An 18366-nucleotide genomic window follows, 5' to 3' on the forward strand; every position below is an offset into this window, starting at 1 on the left:
CCAACAAACCTTAGGCTGTGACTGTGCAAGTGCTTAAGGGATAGAGCTGTTTGATGGGAGAGGCTGAGGTGTGTTTGCTTCCCAGCTTAAGGGTCTGTGTCAAGAGGTGCCTCAAACCTACCGCTCCAACAGGTACCTTACAGGGAATTGTAAGTGCCTTGCCCACGGAAGAGAAATGATACAGAAATGAATTACAGATCCATGCTGAAATAGGGTCTTAGAGCGCTCCTGCCCCTCAGCACTCCATTTATTTCCTGGAAGGGGTGAGAATGATGTCTGTGAGCCCTGCTGGTGAGCAAACGCCTCGAACATATGCAGCTCTGGTTGCTGTAAAGCTGAGGCAGGCACGCAGGCAGCAGTATTGCTGGATGGTGGCACTTCCAGCTGCCTTTGCCTGTGCTTTGCTCTAATGGCTGAGCGTGCAGGCTCCTCTCCAAGTCTCTCCACTGCCCTACATTAGAGAAATTAGGTTGAGTGGATTTCCGGGTAAAACACTGTCTCTTGGGACCTGCCCAGCTCCCGTCTGACTTGCCAAGATTAATTAAATCAGAGCAGACATCAGCTTATGACCATAGTAGCAGTAACCTCTCTGCTGATCATTTCTTTTGTGGCTGGTGGCTTGGGTTTTGTTTTCCTTTTCCTCTCTTTTCCACTGCAGATCTTTAAATTACCACAGCTGATGCCAAGATAAAAGAAATTGCACAAACACTCTGGGACTCTACTACAGATGCAGGGATTTTGCTTTTGCTGCTTTCCCACTGTTTGCATAATTATTGCTGATATTGATTGTGCTGCTAGAACATGCCTTTGTGCTAAAGCATTGCCCATGCCTCCTCAACCGCTGCTCTTTCTCTGGCTCCAGCCACAAGGTGGGTCCTTTTGCCATGCTCCCTCCTTCCCCCATCCACCCTCTGCCAGCTGCAGCTTGGCCAGAGATGGGACTGCAAACCTGTGCCTTGTCTGGTCCCCTCCTATTTACTTCCAAATATTAATCTGGGTCTTGCTGCCCTGTTATAAGCAGCCTTCATTTGCTCCAGGGATGGCTCTCTTTAAAGACATTTTTTGGAGGGTGAGGAATGCTGCAAGGCCCCGTTTGAAATCCATGACCTAAGCATCTCCTAGTTTTAACGACATTTGGGTCCAGATTTCGATCCAGGCTTCACAGCTTGATTCATCTGTCCCGATCCATCTGTCCTCCTAGCCAGCCAGGAGCCAGTTCCAGGCAGACAATGGTAGGTCTGAGACTGCTGAAACAAGATGCAGTTCGGGTTCAGAGCTGTCGCTTATGCAGTTCCCTTCCCGATCCAAGTTAGCCCATTGCAGTCAGCCCTGCTATGTGCCATACACAGTGCTAAAATCCTACGCCCTTCCCGCTCGCTGCTTCTGAAAACTGACAGATTTTCGCTGGCCCAGCAAAATGCTGAGAAGCGAAGCAGTCAGGGATTTTGGATGAGTGGCTGTGCCTGGCCCAGGGGGCCAACTTGCACGATTTCTCCCAACCTCCTCGCTTGCTACAGACAGACCCAGGGTGCTACATGGTTCCTGTGAGCCCTGGGGGTCTTGAAGGGCACGCGGCACCTGGGAGACCTGCATCCCCTCAGCACACCCTGCAAGAAGGTGGTGGGGTGGGATGTCCCTGCTGCAAGTAGCAGGCAGGAGGTCCCAGAGAGCTGCCCTGTAACTGCTGAAAAGAAGCAGGCAAAGAAGCAGGGAAATGAGGGATTTCCCCTCCTTCCTTCCCCTCCCTCCCGGTGCCTTTGGTCCCCAGCACCGTGGAAATCCCACCGTGCGTCGGCATCCTGCAAGGGTGGGAAGGGGGGAGCGGAGCTGGGGGTGCACGGCAGCGGGGAGGGGGTACCAAGGGAGTCAGGCTCCCGGCTCCATTGCGAAGCATCTTTCACAGTGTCTAGACACCAGCTGCCGAGTTGCCATGGAAACTCCCAACTTGGGCTGCCGGGCGGGAGCGGAGAGGTCTCCAGAGACATGGGAGTGGTGGAGGACGAGGGTGGAGAGAGGAGAGGGGGGATGTTCCTCGCGAATGTGAGGTGTTAACCCTGTTACAGCTACATTGGCAAACATTTTTGCTTCCTGAGGAGTGGGAAAGGAGTGGCTCTCCTCTCTCCCGGTGCCGTTTCCTTCCCGCATGCATGGATGCAGCCAAGCCTGAAGGCTGAGACAAATGGCATGCCTGCTGCTGGCAGGTGTTTTATTCCTGCCTAGCGCCAGCACTTTTGGCCCAGGCTTCCCATGCACAGTACCTATATCGATCTAACAAGGATTGCAATCCAGCTAGGACTGGAAGAAGCCTACAGGAGTGGTGAGGTTCTTCAGGCCATCTGACACATCTCCTCTACCAACACCTCATTCTCAGCTGCCATCACAGTTGCAAGCAAATGCAGCCCAAGGGTGCTTGCACTGCTTGACTTTCCAGCAGGGTGATGTACTGGTCTTTTTGGATATAATATCCAGATCATACAGGATATATACATATACGTACAGATCATGTAGGCTATAATAACCAATTCATACATTTATGACAAACGCGGACCTTTGTGAAGGTCAAGAGCTGTCTCCATTGTGACCTTCCCAAATTGCTACAGGCAGACAGCAATGTAAGCACTGGTCTTCAACACCATAACGATGGCCTAACTCGCAATCGTGGAAGTATTTAATTTTTGTGGCATCCCAGCCAGAAAAGCAAAGGCTTTTATCTGCATTTTAGAGGGAGCACAGTATGAAGAGCTGGGCTGTGGTCACCCAAGAGCCTGTGGTGTACCCATGAGGCTGAGTCTCCTCAGCTCTTCCTTCCAGCCTCAGCCAGCTCCTCCGCACACAGCAGCACCTTCATAGGTGCTGCACCTTGGCCCTGCTACTCAGAAAAAAGGCCTGTGATTTCTGAAATTCCACAAAGTCCTAATTTCAGGCCAAAATGGTGCAGCAATCTCAGTAATATCCCCACAAGCCGTCACAAGATGGGAGGGAGAAGAACGGCATTCATTACTTTACCTCCCTGAAACAGGAAGACCTGAGGAGAAATAACCCACCAGTTGTTTGCTCTTCGCCTTCCCTGCCCCTGTAGATTTCACATGGGTCCTGCAGACCATAAAGGCTACCTTTTTAAATTCCTTAAATACCTTGCGATTTGAACAGCTTGATTACAGATATTTTTACTGGCTTCCAGCTGTGGAATGTAACACTTGGCAGCTGCTCTTGGCTGATGCATTGGAAAACAAGAAGTCCCCATCTCACAGGAGGATGTGGATTTTACAGAATCACAGAATTGTCTAGGTTGGAAGAGACCTCAAGACCATCGAGTCCAACCTCTGACCTCTGATCTCGTGCAACAGTGTTCTGTTGTGTCACCCAGCTTTTCCTTCTTGCTGGGTTAAACGCTGGAGGATGGTTTGGAAACAGAATGCATGTGAAAAGAGAGTACCAGGGTCTTGACAAGATGCATCCATTTATTCTTTAGCCTCTTTACTGTGATTGCCCTATGAGATGATAGGGAAGAAATCAGAGGAAAGATAAGAAGAAATGGAAACACCCAGAGCTGATTGTGGCCACGTGCGCCAAAGGTGGCCTTACTGAAGTGACTGATAGTGATTGCCATACAGCCAGGACAATCCCAGAAAACTGATTAATTCTGGGAGTGAAGCTTACAGCAATCTGGGGATGGAGGTGCACATTTGGATAGTTCTGGCAGATGCACAGAGAGTAGCACAGCAAGTGACAGCTCTGCTGATCAGCCTGGCAATTGTGGTAGGATCAGTAGGGGAAGAAAAATGAACCCAAAACAATGGCAGCCTGCTGGCATTCATGCACTGCTGATCCTGAAATAAAGAGGGCTCAGGACAAGAAGGAAACGTGCGGTGCTGGAGCTTTTGGGTTCTCAGTCTACAGCTCCCACCTTGTCACATAGGGCAGGCTCTGAGGTTGCTCTCTTCCCCTGCCTCAGCAATGTTGCTCAGGGAAAAGAGGCCAGAGGAGGAAATCTTCCATAATTGCAGCAAAAAGGTCTAGAAATTCCTTCGGTGCATCCAGAATTAATGTGCTGCTCCTCCCCTTGTTCTCCTCCCCCTTCAGCTGTCAGTGACAGGGAAACAAATTGCTGCAGCCCTTACTACAAACCACACGCCCGCCTCCCTTCCCCCAGACCAAAAGACATGTGCCATTCATAAGCAGCCTGACTGCTTGTCTCCATTATTAAACCCTAGAAGGCTGATAAATTGGGGATTCATGGAGCCTGCAAGCCTCCAACAACCCAGATTGCCATGGAAACCAAAGGCAGCCTCCATCTCTAGCAGAAGTGATATTGATCTAGCTGAAGGCAGGGAATTACAATCAAGGAGAGGATATAAAATGTCTCTTTTTCTCCCCTTTGCCATTCTCCCATTTTGTGCTGAAGCGAAAGAGAAATTTCATTTAGAGATCGTTAGTTTGTTGCAGTCCATCTTCATACACCAAGGCTCTGCAAATCTGATGCTAAAATGAATTAAATGCCTGTTGTCAGGCCTTCCACAGCCTTCTCGTCAATAACTGTCCCCAGCAGTTGCAACATCAACAACACCAGCTCTTTCCATCAGGATATTATTAATATTTCCCATATGCACAGCTGGTGTGCACACATGCGGGATCCCAATGTGCTTGTGCAGAACGGGCACCAAAACACAGCTGCAGCTCTCTGGGAGGCATTTCAGGCTTAATGCTGTTCCCACCGAAGCGACTGGGAGCCTTTGCTGTTTGTTTCAACATGAGGATGTCACCACGCAGGTTCTGACAGCCTGGATATAGGAGGAGGGATTTTGAACCATGAACACGTGTGGGGAAATCCACAATCAGAGAAAAGGCGGAGTGGCAGTGCTGGCGCAGAGCAACCCTCCTCTCAACCCCAAATCCATTAGCTGAGACTGCTTAATCATGGCCCTCCAGGGGTGGAAAGAGCAGGATTCACAGCACTCATCCTGAAAAGCTGGATGGACAGCCGGGCACCTTCCTAGCTCACGCCACAAAAGCCTGATGCTGCCTGGTTTGTGACCTCACAGATTAGATCTGGGGGGTGTGGTCGATGCCAGGCTGAATATAAGCCAGCAGCGTGCCCTGGCAGCCAAAAGGGCCAACCCTACCCTGGGGTGCATCAGGCACAGCACTGCGAGCAGGTTGAGGTAAGGGATTGTCTATCTCTGTTTTGTGCTGCTGCGGCCTCGCCTCGAGTACTGTGTGCATTTCTAGGCTGCACAGTATGCGAAGGACATAAAACTATTAGAGAGTGTCCAAAGGAAGGCAACTAAGATGGTGAAGGGTCTAGAGGGCAAGAAATATGAGGAACAGCTCAAGGAACAGGTCCCTTGGTTTGCTGAGCCCAGAGCAGAGCAGGCTGAGGGGAGGCCTCATGGCGGCCTGCAGCTCCCTCACGAGGGGAGCAGAGGGGCAGGCGCTGAGCTCTGCTCTCTGGGGACAGCGACAGGAACCGAGGGCACGGCATGGAGCTGGGACACAGGAGGAACAATCCTGGGAAATCTGTTCCTGTGAAGGGGCAGCAGCTAGCATCAGTAGTTCTGGGTTTAGTTCAAATAAGGAAGTGGTTTTTACCCTCTACCAGGTTGCCTTCTGCAGGAGGGACTTTCCATCCTCCAAATGTTGTGAGCTCTGCACCAAGTGCATCGGGGCGGCTGCCCCACAGTAGTCATCTTGGTTTAATTGGCTTTCCACTAAAACAGTTCGATCAGAAGGGCAATGAACTGATTAACGAGGGCACCCAGCAGGTCGGGGACACCTCATAGGGGCACAGCGTGTCAGCCCCATGTCTCGTGCACAGTCAGGCTACACCACCCAAAACGCTGGAGCAGGAGGCTCATCTGGGTTGTGAGTGGCACAGCTGAAGCTTCCTCAAGGTGAAGCAGCCTGTACTCTCAGCTTGGTTGAGAGTCATCATTTCGATGACAACCATCACAGAAACCAGCCCTATCTAGGGCAAGAACTTGGCCAGGCCTGAGCTGCTCTGAAATTGCACTGAAGTGGAGGCAGTGGCACCCCACCGTTTTGTGCTCATGTTGTCTCCCCTGGTCCTCTGGCTGATCCTATTCACTGCAAAGGTCCTTGGCTCAGGTCCTGCGTGGTGGTCACAAAGAGATGTTGTGGGATTTCTACTTGAATGAACACGTTTCTCTCGCTCTTCCTCTCCTGATGGAGCTGTTCCACTTCCATAAATCATTAAATATTCATTGGGCCAGAGGAGAAGATTGGCTCCGTAGCCTGGCTGTGAGGGCATTCATCTTGAATGGGAGAGACCAAGCTCTGCATCCCAGCCCCAGTAAATAATAAATAATTTATACAAAATGGAACATCTCCAGCAGGAAGCATCAGGGGAAACATTGTCCACACAGCCAGCAGCCCAATGGCTTGCTTGTTAAGCTCCCTGGATTTCAGTTTTCCTCTGTAGGTCACAAGCCCATCTTGTCTTCTGTCCCCTTCAGGGAGTACCTGACCCTCACATATGAGCTACTATAAAATCAGGCAAGAGTTTCTCATACTACTTTTATCTAGAAATACCACCATTGGGATGTACTGGTATGTTATGTTCATTATTGACAAATTAAGGGGTTCTTTAATGAAGACGTGCTTCACAGAAAAAAAAAATTAGCCTGGCAGGACTCAGAAGCTCTGCATGGAGGTAGTCTGAGCTGCAACGAGGCTCAAGCCCTTTATTTGGTAGAAACACATGTGAGTGTTTTGCTAGAGATGAGGACAAGAAGTATACTACATCATTTAGGAATGGCTGGAATTTTCTCTTTGTTCCCTGAGGTAGAAATCAGTGACTCCATCCATCTTTCTCACAGTCATTTGGCTTCAGCTATGAAGAAGGTTTCTAGCCTGAGGCAGAAAGAAACGTTTTCTTTCTCATTTTGTGTGTCTTTATTGAGTGCAATGAACAGTACTGGGTTAGCATCTCTTGAGACCAAAGCCTGCCGTTCATCCACAGAACTGGTGCTATTCAGTGGCAGTGCCATGCATTTCTCCCCAGTGACTTGCTGCCGGGCATCAGGTGTGTTCAGGAGAGGTTGTGTCATGGACAGGAGGTAAAGTTTAGTCCCTGTGCCTGGCACTGTGCCTGTTCACACTGATAAGTCTCCAGATTAAGGCTTGACAGTGCAGGGATGGGTTTGTGCAAAGAGTACCTTCACCCCCAAATAAAATATTAAAGGCATATGTCAAAACTGCTTATGCTGTTGAAGGATCTTTTAGTCACTGGTTCCTCACATAGTAGGAGCTGTACACGGGGACAGGATGACCAGGTATGGTACGGAGGCGATCTTGTGCCAGTGCATACTCACTGTTTGGCAATAAAGTTACTTCCTTTCACTGCGCTTTGACCATCTGCATCCCTTAACGTAACAGCTGAATAACAGACTGTAGACAAAGGACCAGAGAGGATTTCTGTTGTGCACATTACAGCAGCCTCTGATCAAACCCCATCAATGCAGAGAGGGTTCCACCACCTCTTCCAACCACAAGGGAAAGCAGAAGGGCAGTGCTACAATACTACACTGAGCACTACACAGGGAAAGAAACATACAGATCACTTGCAAGCAGATCTGAAACGAAGACCACAGAATCCTTCACCTTGCTTATCTTCCTGAAGTGCAGCTTGGCAGAGTCCAGCCCAGGACTGGGTCTTAGCTCTTGTTTCAGTATTGATGACTGAAGATTACTCTGAATCCCTTACAACACCCATGCTGAAATCACATGTGAAATCCTCGCCTTAGGTAAACTGGTGAGGCTCAGATTCCAGCCATGTAGATATAGCTATAGCTGGGGAGTGTTGCCTCCAGACAGGCTGTAAAAGATGGAAGTAAAGATGGAGGAAGAGGGGAAGCTCAGAGAGAAATTTGGGGATAGGCAAAACAAGCTGTCAAGACTCTTTTATTTCTAGGTCCAGACCCAGTGTGGGGAAGGAGTCTTACACTTATCAAAAAAACAGGCGGTTGTGGACTTAGTCCACACAAGCTTGCATTCAACTTTCCTCCTCCTTCTTAGAGACTTGTGTCACTTCCAAATCAACAGGTGCCCAAATTGCTTAAGAATAGCAAAGATATTTTTAAAAATAACTTCGCACGGCTCTAACTTTAATTATTTTTATTTTATCCCATTTTTCATCTCTTCAAGTAGTTATCCAGAAAGGTCTTGAAACATTTTTCACAGCTGCCAAGACAGTTCTGCCAAAGTCAGCAGCACTGGGGAATGCTACTGCAGACTGCTCATAGCTCTCACTCCTGCTCTCCCACCCCTTTCCCTGTCCATCCAATGCATTGACAGTTATGGTTCTGCAGCACTGCACCACTTTAGCATAGGGATTTGGATGCTCTTCTAAATGTTAGAGAAATTTTCTTCTTCATTAAGCCCTGTAGGTTACAGGTAATGTCCAGTCATCATTATTAGCATTCCCAATTACTGTGTCTTGCTGAAGGAAGATGGAGAGGTTGAATAGCAGCTTACACCTTCTGTTTTCTTTCATAATGAAAAGAGGACTCATTTGCAGTTGCCTTAAGGTACAGCTGGAAAGTGAGTGGTCTTTTGAACGCTGGATAATTGGGACCTTATGACCTCTATCTAAGACTTATTTACATGAAGCCTTGAGTCTCACTTTTTCTGTCATTAGGAGATTTTCCTGTCATTTTCCTTTGCATCTCTGGGCCCTGTCCAGGTTTCTGTAGCTCTTTTCCTGACTACTCTGAAGCCCTGCAAAGGGCAGGTGTCCAACTCAGGGCTGCCAAGACCTCAGATGAGATTTTCAGCTCTGTTTCAGTGTCCCATGCTGACAGTGATGTCACTAGAGACACAGAAAGGAAGAAGACACATTTCCACAGACCACATATTCACAATTGGAGATGATAAAATCAAGACCTCTTATATGGTATAGAATATTAGAGCTAAAATGTGTGCAAAGGGGAATCTTCAGCAGGGAATACAAAAACAGGAAGAAAGCCATAGCTCTACTAACTTGAAAAAAATCGACCAAACTTCCCTTCAGAGAACAGCTAAGCAGACAGCAGCATCACTCTGTCACATAATTTCCCCCCATACATTAACTTCATGCATCTCATCTATTTCCTGCCTGAAAGACATTCAATACCAAGAGAGAAAAGCTAGGGAATGAGGAAACCCTCCTTTATGTCAGGCTTGCAGTATGAATGCAGTCTTGAGAAATACACTGTGCTTAGAGACCTGTTCAAGTTGAGCGAGCTTGAGTTAGGCTTTCGGACAGTCTACTGGTGGTCCAGAACTGGACATGGAACCTAGCCCAGACACCTGATGCCAGCACCTGTCTTCATGCCAACCATTGACTTGTAGACCTCCTGCCACTGCCTACGTTTCTTTGGTTCTCTTGGCCACTGCCCAATCACACAGACAGCTATGCAGAGGAATATAATATTTTTGTGGTACATTTACAAAAAGGAGAACTTTCATGTCCACAATGGACCTGGATATCATTGCGGTCATCCATGACCATTGGGTAGCTGTGTTCAAAAAGCCAAGATGTTAGTGTGCCTAAGGACTGGGATGAGGAGAAAAAGAGAAGAAATAATGCCTCTCTGGAAATACATGTATACAAGTACAGCCTCTTCTGGATTGTATACAACGTATACAGTGTTTGTCACCCCATCTCATAAAGGACATTTGTAGATTTAAGAGATTTAAGTTCATCGAAAAGCAACAAAGATGCTAAGAAGCCTGAGAGTGCTTTCACACAAAAAGCAATTGAAAACATTGCTTGTGTTTTTGTCAGGAAAGATAGGAATAGCAAGGGCTATGGTACTATGCCATCTGTACATATGCACATACAATATGATGCTATATACGATGAGCAACAGTGTAAAGTAGGGCTACCAGGAGCTTTTGTTCTCTCTCTGATGAACATGAGTAATGAAAGATACTTAGGGCAATGGTGGCCCATTCATCGGTGATCTTTCTAGCCATTGTACAGTTGGTTGGAGTTGGGAAAGCTGTTAATGCTTAGCCAGATATTGTGCATTTATATATGCCACGTAAAACCCCAGTTATAATTACTATCAAGAGATAATACATCATGTTTTAACTGTTAAGCCAAATCCTATGTGACAGAGAACACGGATGGATCCTAGCTGTAGAGGGGCAGTTGATCCCAAATCTGCCTACAGCAGTATTTGGTGCTATCTCCAGCTAGAGAAGTACAGTGAATGGATGTTAGGTCTGACCTGCCTTGGCAGTTCTTACATTCCTCTGCACGGACCCACAGTCCCTTAGGAGCACAACTTCACCTTGCCAGACTCCACGGAGCTGCTGCAGAGATTGGAAGTGATCACTGAACTGCCCCGATAATCCAGCATTAATGCAGCCATCATACAGCACTTGAGGAATGTCTAACTAATCTGATCATGCTGACCTGGTGAACTTTCTCAGTCCCATCCCTCAATGCACAGCAGTCATCTGTACCACAGGGCCAGTACTGCTGTCTATAAAATGCTGTTCCTTGGAGCTGTAAATTCCAGCTGATACTCTGCAAGCTTATATCTCTCTGAAAAGCTCAGCCTACTTGATCCTAGCATAAAGAGATGACACTGGTGATGGTGCAGAGCACTGCTGGCAGCTACAGCAAACAGCTGCCACTTAAGTTTCATTGTCTGTCTGTCTGTCTGCTCTGTCCACTGGTCTTCTATTTGAGCATTTCTCACCTGAAAATCTGGCTAGCATTTCTGGTAGGAAGGCTTCTTCCCATGTGGGGATTTTGGAGTGTTTTCTGGAGACGGTCTGAGTGCAGTTGTACTGGGTCACTGCAGAAGACATTGTAACACAGAGACTGATTTTGTGCAGAACCTAGGCTGAATTTAATCATGGGCCTTGGCTGTAGAGACTGGTGTGTTTGTGAGAGTGACCACTATATAACAAAAGCACATACCGTGCCATCAGTATGCACTGCCTTTAACAATACCATCTGTGGAGCTCCCTCCTATGGAGACATGTAAGAGTATAACACCCTCAGCAAACCCCACTGTATGCACCATCTAGAAAGTTCAGTACCGTACAGGTATGAGACCAATAACTTTACTCACATACAAAAATGCTACAAAGATGTGAAGAGCAGGGAGGCTGGCCAACCTCACAGTAGACAGGAACTCTGCACAGCGTGCTGTGATCATTGAGGAGGGGCTCTTCTGATACTGCAACAGCTGTGGTTACGTAGGATTGTTGTCATCTTTTCTGTAATTTCCATTCTCACAAAATAAACCAGTTAACCAGCCTTGACTGTCCACACCTTTCTTATTGAGGTCCCAAAAGAACTGGTACCCCTTAGTACAGAACAATGATTAATTTGCTCTGCTCTGAAGGCATTTTCCAAAGTCAGCCCACACCTTGTCATCAGTAAATATGCTTAGTGCCACCTAGGATTTCATTAAAACAGGTCAGATCCTGCTTTACCAATGGCACTGCTCGCACCTTTACTGGGTAAGGAACATCTCATTTGGGAAAAAAAAGCAGATCTGAGGCACTCATGGGACCAGAGACCCTATTTCACTCTGCAAGAGAAAAGGAAATCCTGCACCTGCTGCAGGTGGCGTGTAGGTTTCCTGTTCTCTGGAAAATCATGACATTCTCCTTTTCTAACTCTGCCCCTCACAAGTTTATCTGAACTGATTTGCAGGCTCTGAAATACATAACACATGTACCCATCTAGGCACAATGCAAAGGTTAAAACTTTCAAAGCAGCTGAGGACTAGGCACATACTTTGTCATCTTTCATCACGTAGCAGGCAACCTAAATTGCATTTATATTCTTGCTTTTTTGCTTGAGTAGTACTACAGACAGGAAAATGCTGGCATGCATGCTTAGAGTTGTTCCCTCTGGGGCAGTCACAGGAAGACTGGTGCATTTGCATTGCTTTCTTCAGCTGCCAGGTGTAGCAGCAGAGATAAGCTCTAGTGAAACAGGCATGGCAGTGAGGGTGTTCTGTCTCCTGCCAGCTACCCATGGGCCAAGACTAAAACTCCGGTTATACAACTGCAATCCTCTTGTGTGGCGTAGGCTGTACCCTCTGGCTTGTACGTGACAATAGACAGTCTCCCTTTCCAAATCTTTATATAGCCAGTGCTCTCTAGGTGCAGCAAGTATTGCCCTTCAATCAATATGCTGATTGAACTGAAAACAAAGAACCAATTCAACTCTAAACCATGAAAAAGGATCTGTAGGGACTTGCTCTCTCTAAGGAAGTGAAGAGAAGATAGTGCCTCCCAGTGCTCCCAGCATGCAGGAGACAGGGCCCAGGGGGAACTGTGGGCTCACATGCATGCAAAGCAATTGTCATGTGGCTGATTTTTCATTTCAGCTGTGAAACTGCTCCATTGTAAAGCTATTTCATCAAGCAGGAGAAAGCATTCTTCATTTCCCAACAAAAGAAGACCAATTTGTTTCCTTAGGCACAATTTACTCTTTCACATTTCTGGGCTTTGTTGTATCCTTACCTGACAATCTGAGAGTGCTTTTGATGTGAGAGCTAGCCAGGTTTGGAGCTGAGCCTTGGAAAGTATAAAGAGAATCTAACATTGTGTGGTATTCACCTTCTCTCCTCCCCGTAAGGCACACAGTATCCCATCTTCTATAGTCTGCTGTGCTGGGGGCTGATCTCCTCTCAAATATGTATTAATGTGGACTCTTTGCAGTGACTTTGATGAAGACTTTTCAGATTTAAGCCAATGCAAAATGGATTAGAATATATCTTACATCATGATCCATAAGTAATGTATAAATTCCCTCCTACCAGTTTTGACCTCTTGAGTAGGTTGGCATCTCAGGCAGCCTCTCTAAGCATAATTCCAACTCCAAAGAGGCAAAAGCTGGATCATAAAAAGAAAGCTTCTTGACAAGGAAGCTCAAATAAGAGAACAACATCCTAGCATGCGAGTTGCCCTCCAGAAGTCATGAAGAGACTAAAAGATGTCCTTCTTCCTTCAGTCCTCCATAAGCTGCTGAACAAAGCCCACTAACTCATTTCATGGCTTACTCAGATCGGAATCCATCTGCTTTTCCCAGCGGTCATACAATGAGGATTGCTTAGAAACTGCCCTACTGTACAACTGGGAATGCCCAGGATATGAGAACAACTAATACTGGATACAAGACAGTTGGTCGAAGCCATTTCCTAAGCCATTACCAACAGACAAGTCGAGGATGTAGAACTGAATAACAGGGAGGGCTGAGGTCTGTCAGGGGAATTAGGGAATGGTATGAAGAATCACCAAGCCTCTCTCCTGCTCCAGAAACATTAAATATTAAGCATTAAAGATCATACAGTTCTCTTTATCTGTTAGTTAGCCCTTTCCTCTCTTACTCTCTTTTTCGTCCTGCCCTTAAATGAAGGGAAAAGTCTCTGCATATGAAGTATCGTTGACTTTTTCTTGTGTTTGCACCAGGGAAGACATCCACAGATAATGTGATACAGCCATTGTAGTAAAATTCAAGGCAGATGATCATCACAGCACAGAAGTAGCATGGTCGGCACGCCTCGCGGTAGTAGCAGCCAAGCATGCTATGGCAACCAGCCAACCGATGACATTGGCGAGGAGCCAATTTGATTTATTTTTGGCAGCTTGACACGGCGTGCTACTGTGCCAGTCTTCGATCACAGAAACGATAAGAAATGACCTTTGAAAGCCAAGGGGACAACTTCTGGGAGAAGGGGGATTGATGAAGCTGAAAGAGGATCTGTCCCCAGGCTGGCGGAGTACTGAAGTGGCAGATGTTTGGTAGCCCTCCCTCTTTCATGAATGACCAAACTATTGCAGCCATGCCAGCAACCACCAGTGCTGTGTTTGCTGGGGAAAGACTGGAAGAAATGTTGTGGCATGTCTTTAAGCCTATGGAAGGAGTGAGTACCAAGAGAGAAACAGAGGCTTAAAGAGACGAGAGGGAGTAACACAATGAAGATGGGAAAAAAGAGAACTTAGGCTTTCTATTAAGAAATATTTCCTGTTTGTGGGATCTTTAATATGGTGATGATGCTCTTCTATGGAAGATGCTTTGAAGCAAAAGCAGCTTCTTAGTATTCTGAACATTGTACTGGAGAGTGTATTTTAGAACACAGCCCAGCATCCTCAAAGAGATGGACAAGAAGACCTGTTTAATCTCTCTCCATTTCCTTCTTGCATGGCTCAGGGGGCACTTACCCAGCTGTTCGAGTTTGTGACTGGAAGGCTGATATCACCCTTGAATTGGAATTTAGAAAAAATCTATATTCATTAACATTTTAAAGAGAATATCAGTTTAACTGTGGCCACACACCTTCCATGTTTGCCTTCTGCAAACATTTGTAAGCTTGAGTATTACTGCATGCATAGTGAATGAGTCTGAACAGATGCACATACTAGACTTGAATGGTCAAATAATCACTAAAAGCTCATTTTTAAATATATATTTGATTGTAGATTTTATAACTTATTCCATTGGCTGGTTATTTACATAAGTATCATGTGCAAATGTGTATTAAATTGTAATGTTCCCCACTTCGAATGATGCTAAGGCCAACAAGACTATGGGGAAGATAGCTGCAAATAACTCAGAATACTGAATAGAAATAAACCATTCTTTGATTACCAATGATTGAAAACAGGTAAAATTAAGCAAATGAAATAGCCTGCTACTATAAATTTCCTATCTCCAACCATTAAAGCAGATTAATCTGAATAAAAATAGGATATTAATGCAAAACAGAATCACTATTCCTGTTTAGGAATAAGGCATTGCAGATCTTAACTAAGAGTTAATTTGCACTCATTATTCTGTGTACACAGAGCCCCAAAACACTGATTCACTCTGTCCTATTTTTACCATTGATGTTTATACCTTTGCCCATGTATAAAAACAAGTACAGCATGCAACATACCAAATTGGATTTCTCTAATCACATAACATTTATTTTGTCACTCAACTCATCGTATAAAGTGAAAACAAAGAACTGGAGACCTGGATCACAAAAAGCCAACATGGCAGATGCAAGTTCAAGGCTTATCTCTAGAAACGTTGAGCTGAAAGGAAGTAAAACAAGCATCTCTTTGTTATTATGTTCATTCAGCTTAGAGTCAAAATCTTCAGGACAGCTCCCCTCGCCCACACATTAAATCACAATTGTTTTGCATGAGCTCCTTTCTCAGTGCTTATGGGTTGTTCTGGATAAGTTCTTCCTTATCTTTCCACTTTGCAGAGTGGGTACAGAGTTACCTGAAGCCCTGAGTTATCTATGAAGATGGAAGTCTAATTAGAGTGCAGGAATTGTGATTTGTGACAAAAAAAATAGTGGAACAAATGAAACATTGGTAAATGTTTGACTGGATGTAGGGGCTCTATAGCATTTACATAAGGCTGTTTATGAACTTCAAGCTAATAGACCACATTTGTTCCTTAATGAGCTAATGAATGCAGAATACCTTCTACAACTGAGTGTCTCATGAACGTGGAGGCCAGTTATGCTTGGCTCTTCCTCTTGACTGAGTTTCATATGGTGCCTACTTCTGATGTAAACATTCTTTTATTTAAGTTATCTTTCTTTGATAATGTAAGGAAGGTAAAGAACAAGAGCAAAAGCATCCTCAGGCCCTTGACATGTTTTCTACAAGTCTCAGTATTGTAATTCAATAACAGCTTTTCTTTATGGTTTGTAAACACCATGCCACTGCCAAAAAATGCTCACTTTTGCCTCTCAAAACTTTTCACTTCTTCCCAGGGGAACTAGTTAAACAGACTTGTAGCTTGGTCAGGAGCAAAGAATTGAAAATACCTCCTAGAGCGATTGTTTGTATTCAGCTCTCTCTTCTGTCCTCATTCACAGAGCTGTCAGGGCCTTTAAGCTTCGCTTTCCCTACCTGATCCTATTATCATGTGGGTCTAACCCAGCTGACACACGTTGAAAAGATTCATGCAAGTGATATGCATGGCTGCCACAGGCTGGTCTGAGTAGAGGCTAAAAGTACTGCTGGTTTGGATGCAAATGATACTGATAATAAAACATTCCTTACAAGGATGTGGTTGTACCAACAATTTCACCCATTCATAGGCAGGTGGAAAAAAAGACCCTGTTAGCCCCTTCTTTACCATCCTACCAGCAAGGATGAATGGCCTCCTGCAGTATGAGAGGGCTTTTCCCTTGTGGGATTTCCAGCTTAAGCTGGTTGCCCCACTGGAGCTGCCTGTGTTGGTGTGACTGGGGAAGCTCACCTCCCTCTTTAGAGTACGAAAAGCCTGGGATCTCTGCAGGCTCCTCCAAGCCCCACAACTGACTGACTCCACACAAAAAAAGGGCTGGATGGAAAATCCACCTAGAGGAGCAAGAGCCTCAAGAGGAGATGCAGTTTTTCCATAAGCTGCTGGGAAGCAGAGGAGAGAGTGTTAAGCAAGAGCATGCACATCCCCTGCCCCTAAAATGGATTCCTTTGTTAACCCTCATTCTGATCCCTTTGCTGGCTAGACACATCCCCAGGAGACCAAGGGAGGCATATCCATTTCTGGAGAGGCCCCCTCCCTGCCGAGGCATTCACTCACCTGTCTTCTCTTCGGTTTGGCTGCTCTCCACTGTCTCCATTTGGGGTTGCGCTGTTGCCTTGGCAGTAGCATCCTCTGCGGCAGGGGTGGTGGTGGCAGTGGTGTCAGCAGCAGGCACGTCGGCTTGTTTAGGCTCCTCTTTGTCTTGGGCTTCGTCAGCCTTCAAGGACGGCGAGTTATCAGTGGAAGCTTTAGTGGCACTTTCCGTTTCGGCGGCGGCGGCAGCAGCGGACTTTTCCTCCGAGGAGGCAGCAGGAGTGGCAGCCTGTGGGGCTGGCTGCTCCGAGCCCGTGTCAGCGGCTCCGTCTCCTTTTTTCTCCTCCGCTGGCGCGCTGCTGTCTTTGCTGCCCTCCTCCAGCTGGGCACTGTCAGCGGCGGCAGCCTCTGTGGCAGCGGGAGCCTCGCTCTCTTTGTTCTCGGCCGCTCCGCCAGCAGGGCCTTCGTCCTTCTTGTCGGCAGCCTCGCTCTCAGACGCTGGGGCATCCCCCTTCTTCTCTCCCTTGAGCTTTTTCCTTGTTATGTGTCCGCGGAAGCTGGCCTGGATTTTGGTGGCTGCCTTATGGGCTTTATCTTCTGGTTTGATGCCATCTTGCTCAATCTTTTGGTCCCCATCCTCATTTTTTTCAACCTTGGAAAGAGAACAAGGGAGGAAGGCAGGGGAGAAAACAGGTAGATAAGTTAAGACTTCCTCAGGTGTAGCCCAGGCTCTGGTTTAATTTAGGGTGTCCCACCTTTCCCTCCTCCTAACAGGTGACACGATTTGAAGCAACCTTCCCATTTGGCATGGCTTTGAAGCCAGGTGGCTCTAATTTCATCCTAGGGCTGAACAGACACAGGGGTTTTGTAAAGGGAATTTCAAGCACCTCATCATCTCTGTCAGCGACACTGAGAGCACCTTGGCTGTGTGGAAAGGCTTGCACCAGCTGGGTTGTCACTATTGCCATGATTTATTTTCCCATCCATTTTGAAACGTACCAGTCTTCTTCCCCTAGTCATTTTCAAAACACTCTCCAAGGGCAAATTTCACCCTCTTTCCAAATCCACCTGTGCCTTCGAGGCTTTGTTCCCTTTTAACGCTACCTTGTTGCACAGGTGTGTGACTCTAATGACACCAAGTGCTTTGTGCTTTATAGCTTTTTGGCTCAGGATTGCCCGCAGAGAGTAGTACTGCTGCCCACCCTACGGCAGATGCGTGCTGCCAGACACACACGGATCCACACCTCACAAATGCCTTGTCTGCAAGCACTTCAAGCACTTTTTCTCTGCTCCCCACTCATGGTTTCAATGAAGGAGTAATAGGCAGATAGATATCAGCCTTTCCCATTCCAGCAGATGATTATTATTTCTCTGTTGGGTGGAATTCAGCTTTACAACACAGAACAGACATTCCCTGTGTTTTTTAGGCTTAAGACATGCATTATAGTCTTAAATGGGACCAAAACAGAGCCTGTGCTTCATGCTGGTCTGCTGCAGACAGATAATGCTCTGCTTGCAAACTCCCACTGAATGTACAGGACATCGCATGCTTCAGCCCAGTAATTTAGCAGCTCTTGGGCAAGTAGCAGCTCAGCTGCATATTGATGAAAGGACACCATCCTATTAATATTCCCAATGGGAAGCATTCAAAAGAGCCACTCTGAAGCAGAGCCACTGGCCTCTTTGCTGTCTGCACCTGATTTCCAACGCTGGCTCAGGTCACAAAGGAAAGAAAACGAGCTGGCTGAGAAAGATAGCGAGCATTTTTGTCTTGTGTGGGAAGAGGAAACCACTCCTTAGGCTGCTGCAACTGGGAGATGCCATAT

At 46.6% G+C, this 18366-nt stretch overlaps 1 protein-coding gene across 1 annotated transcript in view; it reads right to left on the reverse strand.

The window, feature by feature from the left end:
• The window catches only part of GAP43 (growth associated protein 43), a 58366-nt gene that overhangs the window by 10288 nt on the left and 29712 nt on the right, over positions 1-18366 (reverse strand). Inside the window, exon 2 of the mRNA XM_027449614.3 lies at positions 16565-17192. Within this exon, the coding sequence (XP_027305415.1) occupies positions 16565-17192 (628 nt within the window). The remainder of the gene's footprint in view (positions 1-16564; positions 17193-18366) is intronic.

This window comes from Anas platyrhynchos, chromosome 1 (genome assembly GCF_047663525.1).
Source record: "Anas platyrhynchos isolate ZD024472 breed Pekin duck chromosome 1, IASCAAS_PekinDuck_T2T, whole genome shotgun sequence".
In the NCBI taxonomy this organism is placed as follows: domain Eukaryota; kingdom Metazoa; phylum Chordata; class Aves; order Anseriformes; family Anatidae; genus Anas; species Anas platyrhynchos.